Below are 18,790 nucleotides of genomic sequence, written 5' to 3' on the forward strand. Positions count from 1 at the left end.
AAACCTGCCACCCAGAGAGAGTCCACATGAATGAATGCAAAAGTATTGCTCATACTCAAAATTTTAAAAAGCTAAAATTTACTGAATGCCTGAGATGCATAGCAACGATTTGGAAAGCCACTTTTGTCATAGCCTCAGCAGCATATATGGCTCATCAGTTTCCTTTTACAAAGGGCCATCCAATTATTATTATTATTATTATTATTATTATTATTATTATTATTATTATTAATTAGATTTGTATGCCACCCCCCTCCGAAGACTCACAACAGTAATACGAAACAGTGTAACAATGGAACAAATCTAATTATAAAAAATATATAAAAACCCCAACAATTAAAAACCATACAGCACATACATACCAAACATGAAATATAAAAATCCTGGGGGAGATGTCTTAGTTCCCCCATGCCTGGCGATACAGGTGGGTCTTGAGTAACTTGCGAAAGACAAGGAGGGTGGGGGGCGTTCTAATCTCCGGGGGGAGTTGGTTCCAGAGGGCCGGGGCCGCCACAGAGAAGGCTCTTCCCCTGGGGCCCGCCAAAAGTCATTGTTTGGTCGACAGGACCTGGAGAAGGCCAACTCTGTGGGGCTTTATCGGCCGCTGGGATTCGTGCGGTAGAAGGCGGTTCCGGAGGTATTCTGGTCCAATGCCATGTAGGGCTTTAAATAAACTACAGTTATAGCCATCTAAAGCAGTGGTTCTCAACCTAGGGGTCGGGACCCCTTTGGGGGGGTCAAATGACCATTTCACAGGGGGCACCTAAGACCTTGAGAAGAACAAATTTCCCACGGTGTTAGGAACTAAAGCTTCTATTCTGGCGCCTTGGAACATATTTTTACAATCCGACCAATCAGGCGTTGACAGTGGGGGTGTCCCTCTGACCCTCCTGCCAATTAGCTTAAAGCTCTGTTGGGAGAATTGGCGCTAGACTTATGGGTGGGGGTCACCACAACAAGAGGAACTGTATTAAGGGGTCGCAGGATTAGAAAGGTTGAGAACCACTGATCTAAAGGAATCTGATAATCGAGTGAAATTTCAACACAACCCCCCTTTTAGTCAATGCTTGACCTAAGAGGATGGCTGCTTCCTGACAAGCTGAGGCAGACAGCTAGGACCAAAGCATTAGCAGGATAATGTGTTGAGGTACAATGCAGAAGAATCAATATGCTCAGACCTTCCTCAATAGTCTTATCTCTCCAAGACCACCTTCTGCCACATGAATCCCAGCAACCGGTAAGGTCCCACAGAGTTGGTCTCCTTAGGTTCCCGTCAGCCAAACAATGTCGGCTGGGGAAGAGTCTTCTCTGTGGGGGGGCCGGTCCTCTGGAATCAGCTCCCCCCAGAGATTTGCACTGCCCCCACCCTCCTTGCCTTTTGAAAGAGTTTAAAAACTCATCTTTGTCACCAGGCCTGGGGTTACTACTAGATCTTCCCCCTGACCCACGAATGTTTTTAGTATGATTTTATTGAATGAGTGCTAATGAAAGTTTTTAAGTTAGGATTTTAAAGATTATTTTTAAGATTATTTTTATGGATATTAATTGGATTACTATGCTATTGTGTCTTTGTATATGTTCTGAGCCGGCCTGAGTCCTTGGTGAGGGGCGACATACAAATTCAATTATATAAATAAATATGTAGAGGATGAAATACCAGCAATTGTCAAAACTGAATGTTCCAGATATGAAAAACAGCCAATTGTGGACATTATCCACTTCCGCAACAAGAATGGCTGATTCCTACCAAGTTGTTCTTAAAAGCATAAACCCAAGAAAAACCTGGACCTGGAGTTTTTTTCTGCATAACTTTTAAATGTGTAACTCCTGCTCTTGATTTAAGATAATCCAGAGAAATCGAATGTGAATGACCCCATGCAAATGAATTCGGAAACTAAGCTAAACTATTGCGTCTTGAACTGGGCTTGGACCGAGAGTCATCCAATTTGAGTTAAGAGTAAGCTAGACAGGGAGACCCAACTAATATGGGCTTTTGAAATGCAGCAAATTTTCAGGGGTTCAGGTAGAAGACTTTTTCCTTGGTTAAAGGTATCTCACTGAATCTAGCGCACATGCATTATACACATCTATACACTATAGGTCAGTGATGGTGGACCTATGGTACGCATGCCATATCTGAGGACAAGTGAGACGCTGCCTTTATGACAACTCCAGTGCGCCTGTGCATGCTGGGTCAACTGATTTTTGGTCTGATTTTTGGCTATTTCGATTTCCCTAGGAGGCTTTCCTGAACCTTGGGGATGGGCATTGCATCATTGGTGTGGGCGGTGCATGCATCCGGAACCCGTCTTCTATCGCACGAATCCCAGCGGTCCCACAGAGTTGGCCTTCTCCGGGTCCCGTTGACCAAACAATGTCGTTTGGCGGGCCCCAGGGGAAGAGCCTTCTCTGTGGCGGCCCCAGCCCTCTGGAATCAACTCCCCCCGGAGATTAGAACGGACCCCCCACCCTCCTTGGCTTTCGCAAATTACTCAAGACCCACCTTTATTGCCAGACATGGGGGAACTGAGACATCCTCCCCCAGGCTTTTATATTTTTATGTTTGGTATGTATGTGTTGTATGGTTTTAAATTGTTGGGGGTTTAGATATGTTTTATTTTAATATTAGATTTGTCTCACTGTTATATTGTTTTTGTATTACTGTTGTGAGCCGCCCCAAGTCTTCGGAGAGGGGCGGCATACAAATCTAATAAATAATAATAATAAATAATAATAAATAATAGTGCACGCACCCTTTTGGCACCCAAGTCAAAAATAGGATTTGCCGCCATTGCTATAGGCTGTATATCAGTGATGGCGAACCTTTCTTTCCTCCGGTGCCAAAAGAGCAATACGTGCACACTATCGCACATGTGTGAGCGCCCCACACCTATTCTTCAATACCTGTGGAGGGCAAAAAAGCTTCCCCTGCGTCCCAGAGCCCGGGAAACGGCCTGTTTCCCAACTTCTGGTGGGCCCCAGTAGGCTCGTGTTTCACCCTTCTCAGGTTCCAAAGGTTTCCCTGGAGCCCGGGGAGAGTAAAAACATCCTCCCCATCCCTCCCAGAGGCTCTCTGGAAGCCAAAAAACGCCATTCCAGAGCCTCTTTGTGAGCCAAAAATCAACTGGCTGTCACACACATGCATGTTGGAGTTGAGCTAGGGCAATGGTTCGCGTGCCATGTGTGCACCCGTGCCCTAGGTTCACAATCACTGGACTATATAATCCTTCTTCAAACATGTAGTGCTCAATAGGTAAGACTATATACTGATGTGATGGGTAGCAAAGTTCAGTTGAGCAATAGTAGCTTTTTCAGATTAATTAATGAAGTGGATTAGTTTAAAGTCCTAGTTTGCCAAATACATCCAAATACATGCTTTTCACACCTCAAAAGAATGTAATTTGTATGCACTCTGCAAGAAAAGTCTAATTCATGTAAAGTTTAATTCTTGGTGGATACAGATTTTTTTGGCAACAAAATAGAAACAGTTTACACTGCTTTTTTCAAAGACTTTCTAATCTTGCTCAGTTCTGTGTTTCTTTGGTTCCTCCCATGTCAGCTATGTCTCCTGCTCAAGAATTAACCAGGTATGATGCAGCTAAGCTTTTTGAGATCAACTAAGGATGGCCCATGATTTCATCCTAACAATTAATTCATAATATTTGTCTAGCAGAAGCGATTTGTCATGTTACTACTACTTCCAGACTCCTTTTACAAGCTTTGCCACTCCTGCCCTTGTAGTTTATTAACCTTCAGTTTTATCATCTTGCAAGCAAAAGAATGTGGAATGGAAGTGAAAACAGATGAGTGTTAGCTAAACTGAGCCACTGAATACTTACATCACTCTTCCTGAACTTAGCTTTCAAACTCTTCATGTTTTTTCCATTCAAATCTTACACACTTTCAGCACCTATGTAGGGAGAAAAAAACAGAGCTGTAAAGAATATATATGTTTCCAGGTACATTTACTTGAAATTTAATGAGCATCAGCTTCATTTACTCAAATGGAGTATAGTCAAGTTTAGGTAAAAATGATACCAAATCTATTGTTTGCATTAAATAGCAAAGAAAATTATATGCACTGATTTTTCTATGCAACAATGGAGAAAGTATTTATCACAAAACTGAATAATCTCCCACCTTTTTCTCTAGCCATTTTTAAAAAACGAATTAAATCCAGCAAGAAAAATGCACAATCTTCTTTTGTGATTACAATCCTTTGGCATTGTTCTCCAAAGCGGTAAAAATTATATTGTCTGTCTGAAATACAAGAATCCTCTAGTATAGGGGGTTAGTTGTCTACAGTGATTCATCCCTCGGCAAGGCCTGCCTTTCCTTATCTTGTTCAACTGAAGCAGAATGTACTGTACAACACCCAACTTGGCTGCTTCCTTGTCAGCTAAATGTATGTCACTTGTAGCTACAACTTAGTATGGCTAAGGCTTTTTTCCCACAATAGCATCTCCTGGGCACCACATGATCACAATGAACCCTTTGTCAGGTTCCAGAGAGTCGATGGAAGAAAAGCTTGACCACAGCAAATTGTAAACGAACGTCTTCTAATCTCAAACTTCTGACACTCAACAAAAATCATTCACCCAAATGAGGTTTTTGTAGCAGCAAACACCTGGTTTTCCTGCTATCTATTTAAACATTACTGCGCGCCCCACCCTGCAACTCCTCCCCTCTCCTGACATCACTCAAAGCAAACCACAACCTCTCAGCTCTTCAGCGCCTTGTGCATGCGCCCTACGATGTCCACTAGCCAGCTGGGCGTCGCTAACTTCACCTGTGAACTCCGACGCCATCTTCAGGCTTTGCACTGCTTATAGTGAGTCCTTAGGCTGGTGAATGACGTGAGGCTCTCCCCAGCCCGAATAACAGCCCTGAGAAGATGGAGCGGACACCTTTCTTATTTAAACAAAACTTTCAGCACACTTTTGCCCTATTTAATGTTCTGTCGGGCTCTCTGGTAGAATCCTCCCAAAAATTCACAGGTACAAATTTCAGACACACACACGTTTGAACATTCAAAACAATGTTCTTTATCATGGAAATTCACTTAAACCAAGCCCTCTTTTGGTATAGCAAAGAGCACTCGTCTCCAAACAAACTGGCAATTTGTACAAGTCCCTTATCAGTTCTGTGATACTTAGCTTGCAGCTGTGAGGCAATTCACAGTCCTTCTTTCACAAAGTGACACACACTTTGCTCTGGTTTAGTTTCAAAGTGGAGAAAAATCAGCACACAAAAAGTCAAAGTCAGTAAAGCAGGCACGAAACACAAGGATCAGATAATCCTCCACAACGGCCAAACCCACAGGCTGCTATTTATAGCAGCCTCACTAATTACCACAGCCCCACCCAACCACAGGTGGCCTCATTTTCTTTGATAATAACCTCTCAGTTGTTGTTGCCTATGCATCGCTCTCTGCATGCGTGGCTGTATCATTAACTCTTGTTCTGAATCCAAGGAGGAGCTAGATAATTGATCTCCTTCTGAGCTGTCTGCCACACTCTCCTCCTCCCTGTCACTCATGTTTTCTTGGTCAGAGGAGCCCTCATCAGCAGATTCCACCGGGGGGGGGGGGGCAAAACAGGCCTGCAGCATGTGGATGTCTCCCCCACATCCACAGTCCTTGGGGCAGGAGCAGGGCCAGAGCTAACCACAACATTTAATGACTTCTACAAATACTAGTACGTACTACCAGTTTCAAGAATTTCCCAGCAAGGCTCATTCTAACAGCTGCTGAGATTGCCAAGTTGGGAAAGCTCTTCTAGTAAAGAAGGGAAAGTCATAAGTAACTGTTCCATGTGTAACTGAAGAATGTAGTGTATGTTCATTTAGGCCAGTGCTTCTCAAATAGTGGGGTGGGGCATGGAAAGATGCGGGGGGGGCATGTGACCCTGGGGAATGTGGGTTTTTTGGAGTAGGGGTTTTTTTTTGCAACAGGAAATATGAAGGGCAGATAACAAACCCTTAAGAGACACCATGGAAAAATATTTAACAGGGATGAAAAGAGAGGAGGAGAGAGACGGAGATAATGAGACTAATGTAAGTCTCCCGAAAGCTAAGACGAGGAAATATGATGATGCGTATATAGTGCTTGGTTTCACTGTGACCATGGTGGGAGACGAGGAAAGACCGGTATGTTCAACCTGTACTACCCAATGCAAAGAGGAAATATCGGGACCGAGTGTCTTCAGTCCGGTCTATCCAATGTGAAGAGGAAACATGCCAGCAGTTTGGAAGGAGTGTCAAGCTGGCCACGCCCATCTGGTCGGCCACGCCCATCTGACACCACCACCACCCCGGGTCAACCATAGCCCATTTGACACCCCCTGACTTAGGCAGTTTCACCTATGACTATGGCACCTGTGCTAGATGGAACTGCAATGTGTTCAAGAGCTCTAGGCTGAAAGAAATGGGATTTATGATGTGAGAAAAACGAAGAGTATTTCAAAGCAGATCAGAAGGTATCTAGTATTCTAAAGATAAGACTCCCAAACTGGAAACTAGGCCCTAGTGTCCACTAAACAATAATTGTTGCTGAAAGTTTTGTTGCTCCAAAATGCATAGCTCTCAAGGAGGAGTCCTTTTTCCAAGTCATTTTTCATTTTAGAGTATTTGTACCTTGAGAAATATTAACTTCTGCTTACTTTGGCAGTTTAATTCATCGTGACATTTTATATTTGGGCTTTCTTAGCTTATTTTAATGTATTGGGACTGGACTTTACATGGCCTTTTTGAATTGAATGTCTCATTTTTAAATATACTGCCCTTAAACCTCCCTTTGGGCCAAGGCAAGATCTTTAAATCTTTAGAACTGCACAATTACAGATAATAACACAAGAGAATATAAAGTATTGTATAGTTCCCCCAACTGCTTTGATTAATAGGCTTTCTGCATTTGGGATAGGGTCTCACAGTGCACAAAGCTAATCTTGCATCCCTCTGAATATTTATTTAGTGATTGATTGATTGATTGATTGATTGATTGATTATTTATTAGACTTCTATGCCGCCCTTCTCATATCAACTCATATCAAACCTGGCAATTTTGAGTATGCATGGGATGATTGTTTGCAGAGACGTCCAAATAAAGTGATACCAGAAGTAGGCAACTTGTGACTTGCCAAAAATCTCCTGCCCTCACCCCCACCCCCCCCAATTTATGCAGTTCTTGGAATTCTCCCCTGCAAAATCAGAGCCACTGCTTTCTTTCTTTTTTAAAATGCAATGTGTAAAACCCTCCAAAACCCCCTTTGTCCCTGCCTATCCCCCTCAAAAGGCAAAAAAGTACTTTAAAAATCATTTTAAGATCGATCTTTTAACAACAATTTGCCCTGAAAAATGGCCACGAATACTAAATGTTTGTGAAATTTCAACCAGGTTTTAGAAAATTTACAATTTACACGCAATCTGGCAGATGTCATCTAGTGTTGCAAAGGTTTTTTAAACTTCAGAAAGAAGCAAAACATTGCCCATCCCTGCAGAAGGAAGAAATATATCCAGTGGTTTGGGAAATAATATGAGCTCTATTTGTATTAGTCCTGCAGGTAGTCCTGGACTTACAACCATTTGTTTAGTAACTGCTACAGTATTCCCATGGCCCTACAAGCAGAAAACACAATTGCTGCCAACCTGCCTTCCATTGAGGACTGGTATACTGCACAAGTCAAAAAGAGGGCTATAAAAATATTTACTGTCCCTTTGGATCCTGGACATAAACCATTTCAACTTCTACCCTCAAAATGTCACTACAGAGCACTGCACACCAAGACAACTAGACACAAGAACAGTTTTTTCCAGAACACCATCACTCTACTAAACAAATAACTCCCTCAACACTGTCAAGACTTTTTACTAAGTCTGTACTTCTATTTCTACTAGTTTTTTCTCATCATTCCTATCACCCTTTTCCTCCCACTTAGGACTGTATGGCTGTAACTTGCTGCTTGTATCCTAAGATTCTTATTAATATTGATGGTTTCTTCATTCCTTATTTGACCCCTATGACAACCATTAAGTGTTGTACCTGATGACTCTTGACAAATCTATATTTTCTTTAATGTGCACTGAGAGCATATGCACCAAAGACAAATTCCTTGTGTGTCCAATCACACTTGGCCAATAAAGAATTCTATTCTATTCTATTCTATCCTATCAGAATTCAGACACTTGGCAAATACTGTAGTATGTATTTATGATAGTTGCAGTGTCCCTAAGTCATATGATCATCTTTTGAGTCCTTCTGACAAGCAGTCAAAGGGAAAGCCAAATTCACTTAACAACCATATTACTAATTTAACAACTGTAGTGATTCACTTAACAACTATGACAAAAAAAGGTCATAAAATGAGGCAAAACTTACTTTCTTGTTTTGCTTAGTAACAGAAATTTTGGACTCAATTGTGATCACATATAGAATAGAATAGAATAGAATTTTATTGGCCAAGTGTGATTGGACACACAAGGAATTTGTCTTGGTGCATATGCTCTCAACGTACATAAAATAAAATATATTAATTGCATTTCACACTATGTAAAAAAATATGGAAGTCAATACCACTTCGGAGAGGGGCGGCATACAAATCTAAGTAATAAATAATAAATAAATAAACTTCAACTCCAAAACCAAGGAGTATACCATGGAATCCTAGCCCTCTTCTATCTATTCATCAACAGGAATAAAATCTGGAGATCACAGTGCACTTTTGCAGAATTGAATGTATATAGCCAAGCTGCAAAAACTGCAAAGTAACACGGCACAAGCTGTGCATCAAAAGAACTGATTTGTTCACTGCACAATCATTGTAAATGCTTTTAGCCAGAGGTTAGTCCTGTTCCTCTCTCAAAAACAAAAAATAAAATCCTGCATTGTTAAACACACCAAACCAGTCAAGTGCTACTTGGCAAGGAAAACATTTATTCATGAGTTGCAAAACCAACAAGGATAACTCAGTGAAACTAAAAACCTTGTAAGCTTTTTGTGTGTGTGTGTGAGCGCCAATTGACCTCTAAGAGAAGGAAAGAGAACTTGGAAAGTGGTCCTGGTACTTTCTGGAGTTCTATTACATCAGAAAATGTATATCTGCAAGCAGATTCAGCTGTTTTGCAGAGCAAATAATACTATATTCTCCAGTTTGTTTTTATATTTAAAACAATCTGTACTTTATGAGTGGTACCTGTATACAGGTAGTACTTGACTGAAAACCATAATGAAGCCTGCCCATCATGGTTGTACATCATGATAGTTGTAAGGTGGGTCACCTACGCAACTAATTCAATTTATTATATTTTTTGTGGTCACTAAATAAAGCAAGTCGTTAAGCAAACCAACGGTTTGCTATAGGCCAGTTTTGCTGAAAACCAACAATAAGTCCTTCTTTCCATTAAACTAAACATAACCAAATTCCAGCAACCATTCTTCATATGTTTTAGCCTCCTGTCCCGTAATACAGTGATTTTCAACCTTTTTTGAGCCGCGGCACATTTTTTACATTTACGAAACCCTGGGGCACATTGAGCGGGGGGAGGATGGGGGCTAAAAAAAGTTTGGACAAAAAAATTCTCTCTCTTCCTCCATTTCGCTCCCTTTCGCTCTATTTCTCTCTCCCTCCCTCTTTCTCTGCTTTCCTTCTTTCTCTCTCCATCCCTCTTTCTTTCTCTTCCTTCCTTCCTCTCTTTTTTGCTCTCTTTCTCTCTCCCTCCCTCCTTCTATGTCTTTCTCTCTCCTTCCCTCCCTCTCTTGCTTTCTCTCTTGCTTTCTTTCTCTTGTTCTTTTTCTATCTCTCTTGCTTTCTCTCTCTTTCTTGTTCTCTTTCTCTCTCTCTCTTGCTTTCTTTCTCTCTCTGAGCTTTGCGGCACACCTGACCATGTCTCACGGCAGACTAGTGTGCCGCGGCACACTGGTTGAAAAACACTGCCGTAATAGAAGCATAGAAACATAGATGTCTGAAGGCAGAAAAAGACCTCATGGTCCATCTAGTCTGCCCTTATACTATTTTCTGTATTTTATCTTAGGATGGATATATGTTTATCCCACGCATGTTTAAATTCAGTTACTGTGGATTTATCTACCACGTCTGCTGGAAGGATCTACGACTCTTTCAGTAAAATAAGGATCTACTACTCTTTCAGTAAAATAATATTTTCTCATGTTGCTTTTGATCTTTCCCCCAAATCATCTTTGTTGCTCTTCTCTGCACTCTTTTTAGAGTCTCCATATCCTTTTTACATTGTGGCGACCAAAACTGAATGCGATATTCCAAGTGTGGCCTTACCAAGGGCTTATAAAGTGGTTTTAACACTTCACATGATATTGATTCTCTCCTTCTGTTTATGCAGTCTAGAACTGCGTTGGCTTTTTTGGCAGCTGCTGCATATTGCTGGCTCATGTTTAAATGGTTGTCCACTAGAACTCCAAGATTCCTCTCAGTTACTACTATTGAGCCAGGTACCACCTATACTATACCTGTGTATTTGGTTTTCTTGCCTAAATTTAGAACCTTAATTTTTTCCACCATTGAATTTCATTTTGTTATATAGCATCCAGTGTTCAAGTCTGTCAAAATCCTTCTGTATCTTGAGCCTATCTTCTGGAGTGTTGGCTATTCCTGCCAGCTTGGGGTCGCCTACAAATTTGATGAGTTTCCCCACCTGTCCCTTTGTCCAAGTCACTGATGAAGATATTGAAGGTACTGGGCGTAAAACAAATCTTTGGGTTATTCTGGGGAGCCATTATCTACATGAAACCGCTGGGTGAGATCATCCAGAGACATGGGGTGAGGTATCATCAGTATGCCGATGATACCCAGTTGTACATCTCCACTCCATGTCCAGTCAACGAAGCAGTGGAAGTGATGTGCCGGTGCCTGGAGGCTGTTGGGGTCTGGATGGGTGTCAACAGACTCAAAGTCAACCCGGATAAGACGGAGTGGCTGTGGGTTCTGCCTCCCAAGGACAATTCCATCTGTCCATTCATTACCCTGGGGGGGGGGGAATTATTGACCCCCTCAGAGAGGGTACGCAACTTGGGCGTCCTCCTCGATCCACAGCTCACATTAGAGAACCATCTTTCAGCTGTGGCGAGGGGGACGTTTGCCCAGGTTCGCCTGGTGCACCAGTTGCAGCCCCACCTGGATCGGGATTCACTGCTCACAGTCACTCATGCCCTCATCACCTTGAGGCTCGACTATTGTAACACTCTCTACATGGGGCTACCTTTGAAAAGTGTTCGGAAACTTCAGATCGTGCAGAATGCAGCTGCGAGAGCAATCATGGGCTTCCCAAGGTACGCCCATGTTACACCAACACTCCGCAGTCCGCATTGGTTGCCGATCAATTTCCGGTCACAATTCAAAGTGTTGGTTATGACCTATAAAGCCCTTCATGGCATCGGAACAGAATATCTCCAGGACCGCCTTCTGCTGCACGAATCCCAGCGACCGATTAGGTCCCACAGAGTTGGCCTTCTCCGGGTCCCGTCGACTAAACAATGTCATTTGGCAGGTCCCAGGGGAAGAGCCTTCTCTGTGGTGGCCCCGACTCTCTGGAACCAGCTCCCCCCTGAGATTAGAACTGCCCCCACCTTCCTTGCCTTTCGTAAATTCCTTAAAACCCACCTCTGTCGTCAGGCATGGGGGAACTGATATAACTTCCCCAGGCCTATATTGGTTATGTATGGTATGTTGTGTGCATATTTTTTTTTTTAAATTATGGGTTTTTAGTTTTAATTATTAGATTTGTATTCTATATTGTTTTTTCTATTACTGTTGTGAGCTGCCCCAAGTCTAAGGAGGGGGGCGGCATACAAATTTAATAAATAAATAAATTGTGAATAGTTGCCAACTAAGCAAGAATTATCCGTATGGAAGAAATGATAGTGAAAGCAGTGCTATATACCTGCAATGTTCAATTCTTCAGATCTTTATTGGCAGACATCAAGCAGTAACCTATGTTCAGTGTAGCACAGGGTGTCTCAATCTTGACCAGTAGAGGAATTCTGGGAGTTGAAGACCATGCAAATTGCCAAGACTGAGAAACACTGATCCACTGACTTTCATGTAGGAGCGTGAAAACAGTAGAGATGAGAAGATCTCTCTAAACCTCCCATGAAGGTCCTCTTTGTTATGCTGGATGCCAAGAAGGAATCCGCCCTAAAGCACTTCTAATTATTTACCTATGTGGTCTGATATTGGACAGACAGGATTCTCTAGAGATCGTTTTTCCGATCTGTTCGTAGTAGAGAGCTTTTCTAACCAAGAACAGTAGTGGATTTAGGGAGGAGGCAGGCAGAAAAACATGATCTGCAAACTAAAACAACAGATTGTGGAACAACAGCCAAAACATGTCTTGCCTTTTTAGCAGAAGGGAAAAAGAAAATGCCTCTTAATGAGTTTACTGCAAAGTTACACATTTGCATGGAGCAGCATGTTTGGCCAATAAAAGGGGGAAAAAATCAATCTGGCTGGAGATCTTTCCCAACTCTGGATATTTTATTTAGCCATAGGCAAAAACCTGCACTTAGCATTCATAGCTCCCATGAAGCAGGGTGCCAGTCATGAGCTATCACAAAAAGGGTAACCAAGGGGAAAAGAAAAAAAGTTCTTCTCAAGATTTTGAAGAAAGGCATGAGGTTTTTGCAGCGAGGAGAATGCAAAACGTTGAGTTTTATTTATTTATTTATTTATTTTGTCCAATACACAATTGGAGTTTTAGTGGGTATATATATTAGCCTAGAGGATAATTCACTGCCTTACAAGGCAAAGGTTGCAGGTTCAAGTCCCAGTGGGCATGGCTAGCTGATGAGGCCAAAATAAGGCCGAAATAGATCTATCCTACTCTCCCTTAATTTTCAAATTCAGCAAAAAAAAACCATGTGACACATATAGATAGAATTGTCAGCTATCAATAAAATTAACTGCCTTGGAAACGGCCCTGGGTTGGGCTGAGAGGCAAATAAGGAGCTGTGATGATCCTTCGATACACCAGGGTGATTCGACATAAAAATATGTAACCCTTCCCTGGTGCAGAGGTGAAGGGATTGGATACTGTAGCCTAGAGCAGTGATTTTCAACCTTTTTTGAGCTGCGGCACATTTTTTACATTTACAAAATCCTGGGGCACACCACCAACCAAAATGACACAAAATGACACCCTAAGACACTCTCCTCTCTTTTTCCATCCCTGTCTCCTCCCCACCCTTGTGTGTGTGTGTGTGTGTGTGTATACACTCTTTGGCTGCTTTTTATCATATGCTTTAAATCAAGAGTCACTTCTCTCTCTCTTTTGTTTCTCTCTCTTTCCTCTCATTCTCTGTCTCAATCATTTTCTCACTTCTCTTTTTTCCTCCCCTTTTTGCTCATTTCTCTCTTTCTCTCCCTTCCTCTCCTTTTCTCTTCCCCTCTCTCTTGCTTTCTTTCTCTTTCACTCTTGCTTTCTCTCTCTTTCTCTCTTTCTCTCTCACTCTCTCTCTCAGCAAAAAGTTGCGAGACCGGAACCTGAGCTTCCTTCTTCGCGGCACACCTGACCATGTCTCGTGGCACACTAGTGTGCCACGGCACACTGGTTGAAAAACACTGGCCTAGAGGATAATTCTCTGCCTTACAAGGCAAAGGTTGCAGGTTCAAGTCCCAGTGAGTGTATGGCTAGCTGATGAGGCCAAAATAAGGCCAAAATAGATCTATCCTAGTCTCTCTTAATTTTCAAATTCAGCAAAAAAACATGTGACATACAGTAAGACCTCACCTATCGCGGGTGTTACGTTCCAGACCCGGCCGCGATAGGTGAAATCTGCGATGGGGAATTTATCCTCCTTCCCACCAGCTCCGGATGCCTGGAGGCGAGCAACGGCTAACCTTTCCCCCCCACTACTACTTACTCTGCGCCTGAGGAAAAGAAGGGGAGGGGGGCAAAAGAATCGCGGCCCCCGAGCATTCCCGACCCACTGCTGTTCTTTGCAGCAGTTCGGCCAAACGTTGTATTTTTTGCCTTGCCCCGGCTGGAAAGTCCCTGGTGAGCTTCCCCGGCTGGTTATTTTTTTCTCTCTCTCTCTCTTTTCTTTTTTTTTCCCCTCCACCCGCCCAGCACTTCCTCTTCCACCCTTGAGCCCAGTCTGGAAATCCCCACCGCGTCGCGTTCCTTTCTTTGCTCGCGCTTGCTCGTTCGCACGCTGCCGGGAGCTCTTTCTACAACCCCAAGCACGCCGCCGCCGCCGCCAACCACTAAGCGGGCCTCCAAAGACTGCCTTCTCGGCACTGGCAAGGCGGGTTGAATGAGGGGATGGGCCTCCGCCAGAGCTCAGTCCCCGCCCCGCTCATCATTCGGGAGTCCCGCTGGAATTATTCTAGCGCTTGTTTGTGTGGTGAAATGATTCAAATGAAGCTTCTCTCTGACCATGAGCTGAGCACTTGTCCTGCCCTTCCAAACTTCTAAGCGCCGTATCTGTGCCAATGCTGACTTCAAAACCCGCAATGAAGTGAAGCCGCAGTAGGTGAAACGCGATATAGCGAGGGACTACTGTATACATACATACATACATACATACACACACACACACACACACATAGTAAAATACATGATGAAGGTTATAGAGGAGATACTCATAGTAAAATATATCTAAGAAAGAATAGAAAAGATATAGTAATAGAACATATAAATGAAAGGATAGAAGAAGAGATATAGGAATAGATGAAAGGAATAGGAGATATAGGAGAGCAATAGGACAGGGGACGGAAGGCACTCTAGTGCACTTGTACTTGCCCCTTACTGACCTCTTAGGAATCTGGATAGGTCAGACGTAGATAATATAAGGGTAAAGTGTTGGGGGTTTGGGGATGACACTATGGAGTCCGGTAATGAGTTCCACGCTTCGACAACTCGGTTACTGAAGTCATATTTTTTACAGTCAACTTTGGAGCGGTTAATATTAAGTTTAAATCTGTTGTGTGCTCTTGTGTTGTTGTGGTTGAAGCTGAAGAAGTCGCCGACAGGCAGGACGTTGCAGCATATGATCTTGTAGGCAATACTTACATCATGTTTAAGGCGTCTTAGTTCTAGGCTTTCTAGGCCCAGGATTGAAAGTCTAGTCTCGTAGGGTATTCTGTTTCGAGTGGAGGAGTGAAGGGCTCTTCTGGTGAAGTATCTTTGGACATTTTCAAGGGTGTTAATGTCTGAGATGCGATATGGGTTCCAAACAGATGAGCTGTATTCGAGGATGGGTCTGGCAAAAGTTTTGTAAGCTCTGGTAAGCAGTGTGAGATTGCCAGAGCAGAATCTACATAGGATTAGGTTTACAAGTCTTGAAGCCTTCTTGGCTATGTTGTTGCAGTGGGCTTTGGCACTTAAATCTTTTGTTATTAGTATACCGAGGTCTTTAACCAAGTGGGGATTATCTGTGATAATTTGATTATTCAGTTCGTATTTGAAGTTGAGATTCTTCTTCCCAATGTGTTCTGCAGGTGTCAAGCTTAACAAAGTTGCTTTATTTTGAAATGAAAACCCAACCATGCTGTAAATGTTTTAAACTTCAATAGGCTATGCCGAAGTCAAAACATTTCCAAAATGCTGGAAGGAAGAAATTTTAATACAGTTGATGTTGCTATTTTAGGTGATGCAATTTTAGAGTTTGCAAAAAGAGGAGGGGGGCTTTGGGAGCCACATGCACTTGGGGCGAGTTGTTCCAGAAATAGTAGTAGTAGCAGCAGCAGCAACAGTAGTAGTAGTAGTAAAGGCAGGAGTTTCTTGGTAGTTTAATAGCCTTAAGACGTAGGAACCAGATTTACGCAACATCTTCATCTTCTCCATATAAATTAATTGTTACTGTTGAGACAAGTAAAATTGAATTTCGAAAGATCTGCAAGAATGGTAAAATTAAAATCCAACAATATGTAATTGTCCCTTCGAGGGTTTGCAGACCTTTTCGGTATACAGGTCCTCAAGTTACAATTATAATGGAACCTGCCGGTTGTAAGTCAGAATGTTAAAATGCTAACACACACATTTATATTTTTTGTGGTCATTAAACGAACACGGTGGCTTTAAGTGCAAATAGTGGGATTAAGTGAACCCAGTGTTATGAAATGGTTTTACCAAAGACTGGAAGGGCTTGTTTTTTTAAAAAAAAAACCATTGTAAAATGCAATTACGTGACTATAGGATGCTGTAAACAGCTTTAAGTGCAGCTGTGTTACTAAGCACCTGAAGTGTAGTCAGAGACCGCAGGGGTTGGGATGGTGCAACAACTGTTGGAACTTCAGATCCAGGTAGTTAAATCTTTTTTCAGGTAGGTCATAAGTCAGGAACTACCTGTACGGAGGGAGGACACACCCTGAATGCACACACCCAAATCTGTGTGTTTTGCAATGCATGTTACTTACCCATCATAACATGGATTTCTTAATCAAATGGAAGAACACCAGATTTCCAAGCAGGTGGCATTATACAAGTAGACCTTGACTTTCATTCAGTGACCACAGAATCACACTAGCATGGAAAAAAGTGATTTGTGATTTTCATACTTCTGATTATTGTAGCATCCCTGCAGTCATTTGGATAAAACTCATTTAACAACTGAGGTCTTGGATTGTGGGGGCAATATGCTGGCTCTGTTAAAAAGTGCTATTGCTAACATGTTGTAAGCCACCCTTAATCTAAGGAGAAGGGCGGCATTTCAAAGAAAAAATCAAATAAAAAAAATAAACTGTTTTGCTTAGCAACAGAAATTTCAACGGTGGTCGTAAGTGGAGGACTACCTGTATAACCAAGATTATACACAATTTCAGTTTCTATACCGTCCTGCACAATTTCTATACTTTCCCACTGCAGAGACAAGACAATTAGTGCTTCACAATTCCCACGATCCTTTTGCTATAGAAAAAGCCTTTTTAAAACAATAAGAGGATAGATTTTTTTTTTCTGTATGCATTAGGGAGAGGCTTTTAAAGAATTCAATTCTGGCAGTATTTGTGGAGATGGGATCAGGCTAGGAGTTGTGCTGAAGCAGGGCAAATATGCAGTTGCCAAAGAAAATGAAATATTGTAATCCTCAGCATTCGAGAACAATCAAGCATGAAAAAACCGATTACGGTATATTAGAACAACTCATCAATGGGTATTTCTACAGACTTGAGCCTTTAAAAACCTAGCACCAGTATCGTTACAGTAGAGAAAATAAAATACTTTTTTCAGTTAAAGAGAAATGCAAGCTATCCGTATCATCTACTCAAATTCAAATACATTTTATTTTAAAATGATGCAAAATAGCCAATCTGGAAATAGGTTCCATTAAAGTAGATAAAATCAATCTTTCCGAACCTGGCACTTTCCAAACCCAATGGATATCAGCTCCTAAAACGGTAATTTAAGCTCATGTGCAAACTGCCTGTAGAAAATCTTGTTGATTATTCACCAGAAAATAACTTGATATTTGATAAGATTGAAACTTTCCTCCCCCCAAGAGGATATTGATGAGATTTTTTTAAATGTTATTTGTAATTTTGTAAGTGTTCAGGGTGTTTTTTGTTTTGTTTTGTTTCTGTGTGTTTGTTTCTTCTTTGTGTTTGTTTGTTGATTGATTGATTGATTGATTGATTGATTGATTGATTGCATGCATTTGTATGCCGCCCCTCTCCGGAGACTCGGGGCGGCTAACAGCAACAATAAAAACAATGTACAATAGTAATCTGATGTTAAAAACGATTAAAAACCCATTAATATAAAAACCAAACATACATACATAAATACCATGCATAGAATTGTAAAGGCCTAGGGGGAAGAGGATCTCAATTCCCCCATGCCTGACGGCAGAGGTGGGTTTTAAGTAGCTTACGAAAGGCAAGGAGGGTGGGGGCAATTCTAATCTCTGGGGGGAGTTGGTTCCAGAGGGCCGGGGCCGCCACAGAGAAGGCTCTTCCCCTGGGTCCTGCCAAGCGACATTGTTTAGTTGACGGGACCCGGAGAAGATCCACTTGGGGGACCTAACTGGTCTCTGGGATTCGTGCAGCAGAAGGCGGTCCCTGAGATAATCTGGTCCGGTGCCATGTTTATTGCAAATATTGTAAATATATCAATGTATATACTTTTTTGACTATACCTTTTAAAACAATTTAATAAAAATTACTTTAAAAAAAAGAAAATCTTGTTTTTGAAAGGTGGAACACATGAATTGGCAATAACAATAACAACAATCCTGTAGCAGCCCAACCAGTGATGCCAGTTGAGAGCTTGTCAGCTGTGAAAATCCAAAATATTTGGGAAATGCCAAATTGGAAAAGGTCAGATTAAGATAATCACATCTCCAAACAATATTAGTTAATTCCTAAATGAGCATACAGTTATTGTGATTTCGGAAAGAAAATTCCTTCTGCAGAAAAATCTACCAGCTTTGCATATCATAACATAGTCAGACAACTGGCAGGTTACAACTCATGCAAATTACATAATTTACATCATTTGAACGATTATGACATCCCTGTGACTTATCCTGGATATCTATGTGCATTGACCCAGAAGTCTATTAAACACACATCATAAAGTTGTTGCACATTATTCCTTCACAGAAATGCAAATGAGGCGTAAGAAGCACATAAAGAAATTAAGGAAATGTGAACTTAGTAACAAATTAACATTTTTAAATACAGATCCAAAACACGAAACAGCCTTGTAAACGGAGAACTGAGAAAGATGTATGAAACTTAAAACATAACCACATAACCAGGAACAAGAGCAAATATGAACTGAGGCCCTGATGCAATTGTTCCTCTATCTGAGAAAAACACAGTCATAA

General features: G+C 41.8%; 1 protein-coding gene across 6 annotated transcripts in view; it reads right to left on the reverse strand.

Moving 5' to 3' along the window:
- The window catches only part of RAI14 (retinoic acid induced 14), a 193,476-nt gene that overhangs the window by 162,682 nt on the left and 12,004 nt on the right, over positions 1 to 18,790 (reverse strand). For all 6 annotated transcript variants that reach the window (XM_070743458.1, XM_070743454.1, XM_070743456.1 and 3 more), the window contains exon 2: positions 3,840 to 3,910. In XM_070743458.1, the coding sequence (XP_070599559.1) occupies positions 3,840 to 3,875 (36 nt within the window). In that variant the 5' untranslated portion in view covers positions 3,876 to 3,910. The remainder of the gene's footprint in view (positions 1 to 3,839; positions 3,911 to 18,790) is intronic.

The sequence above is a fragment of the Erythrolamprus reginae genome, chromosome 2 (assembly GCF_031021105.1).
Source record: "Erythrolamprus reginae isolate rEryReg1 chromosome 2, rEryReg1.hap1, whole genome shotgun sequence".
In the NCBI taxonomy this organism is placed as follows: Eukaryota; Metazoa; Chordata; class Lepidosauria; order Squamata; family Dipsadidae; genus Erythrolamprus; species Erythrolamprus reginae.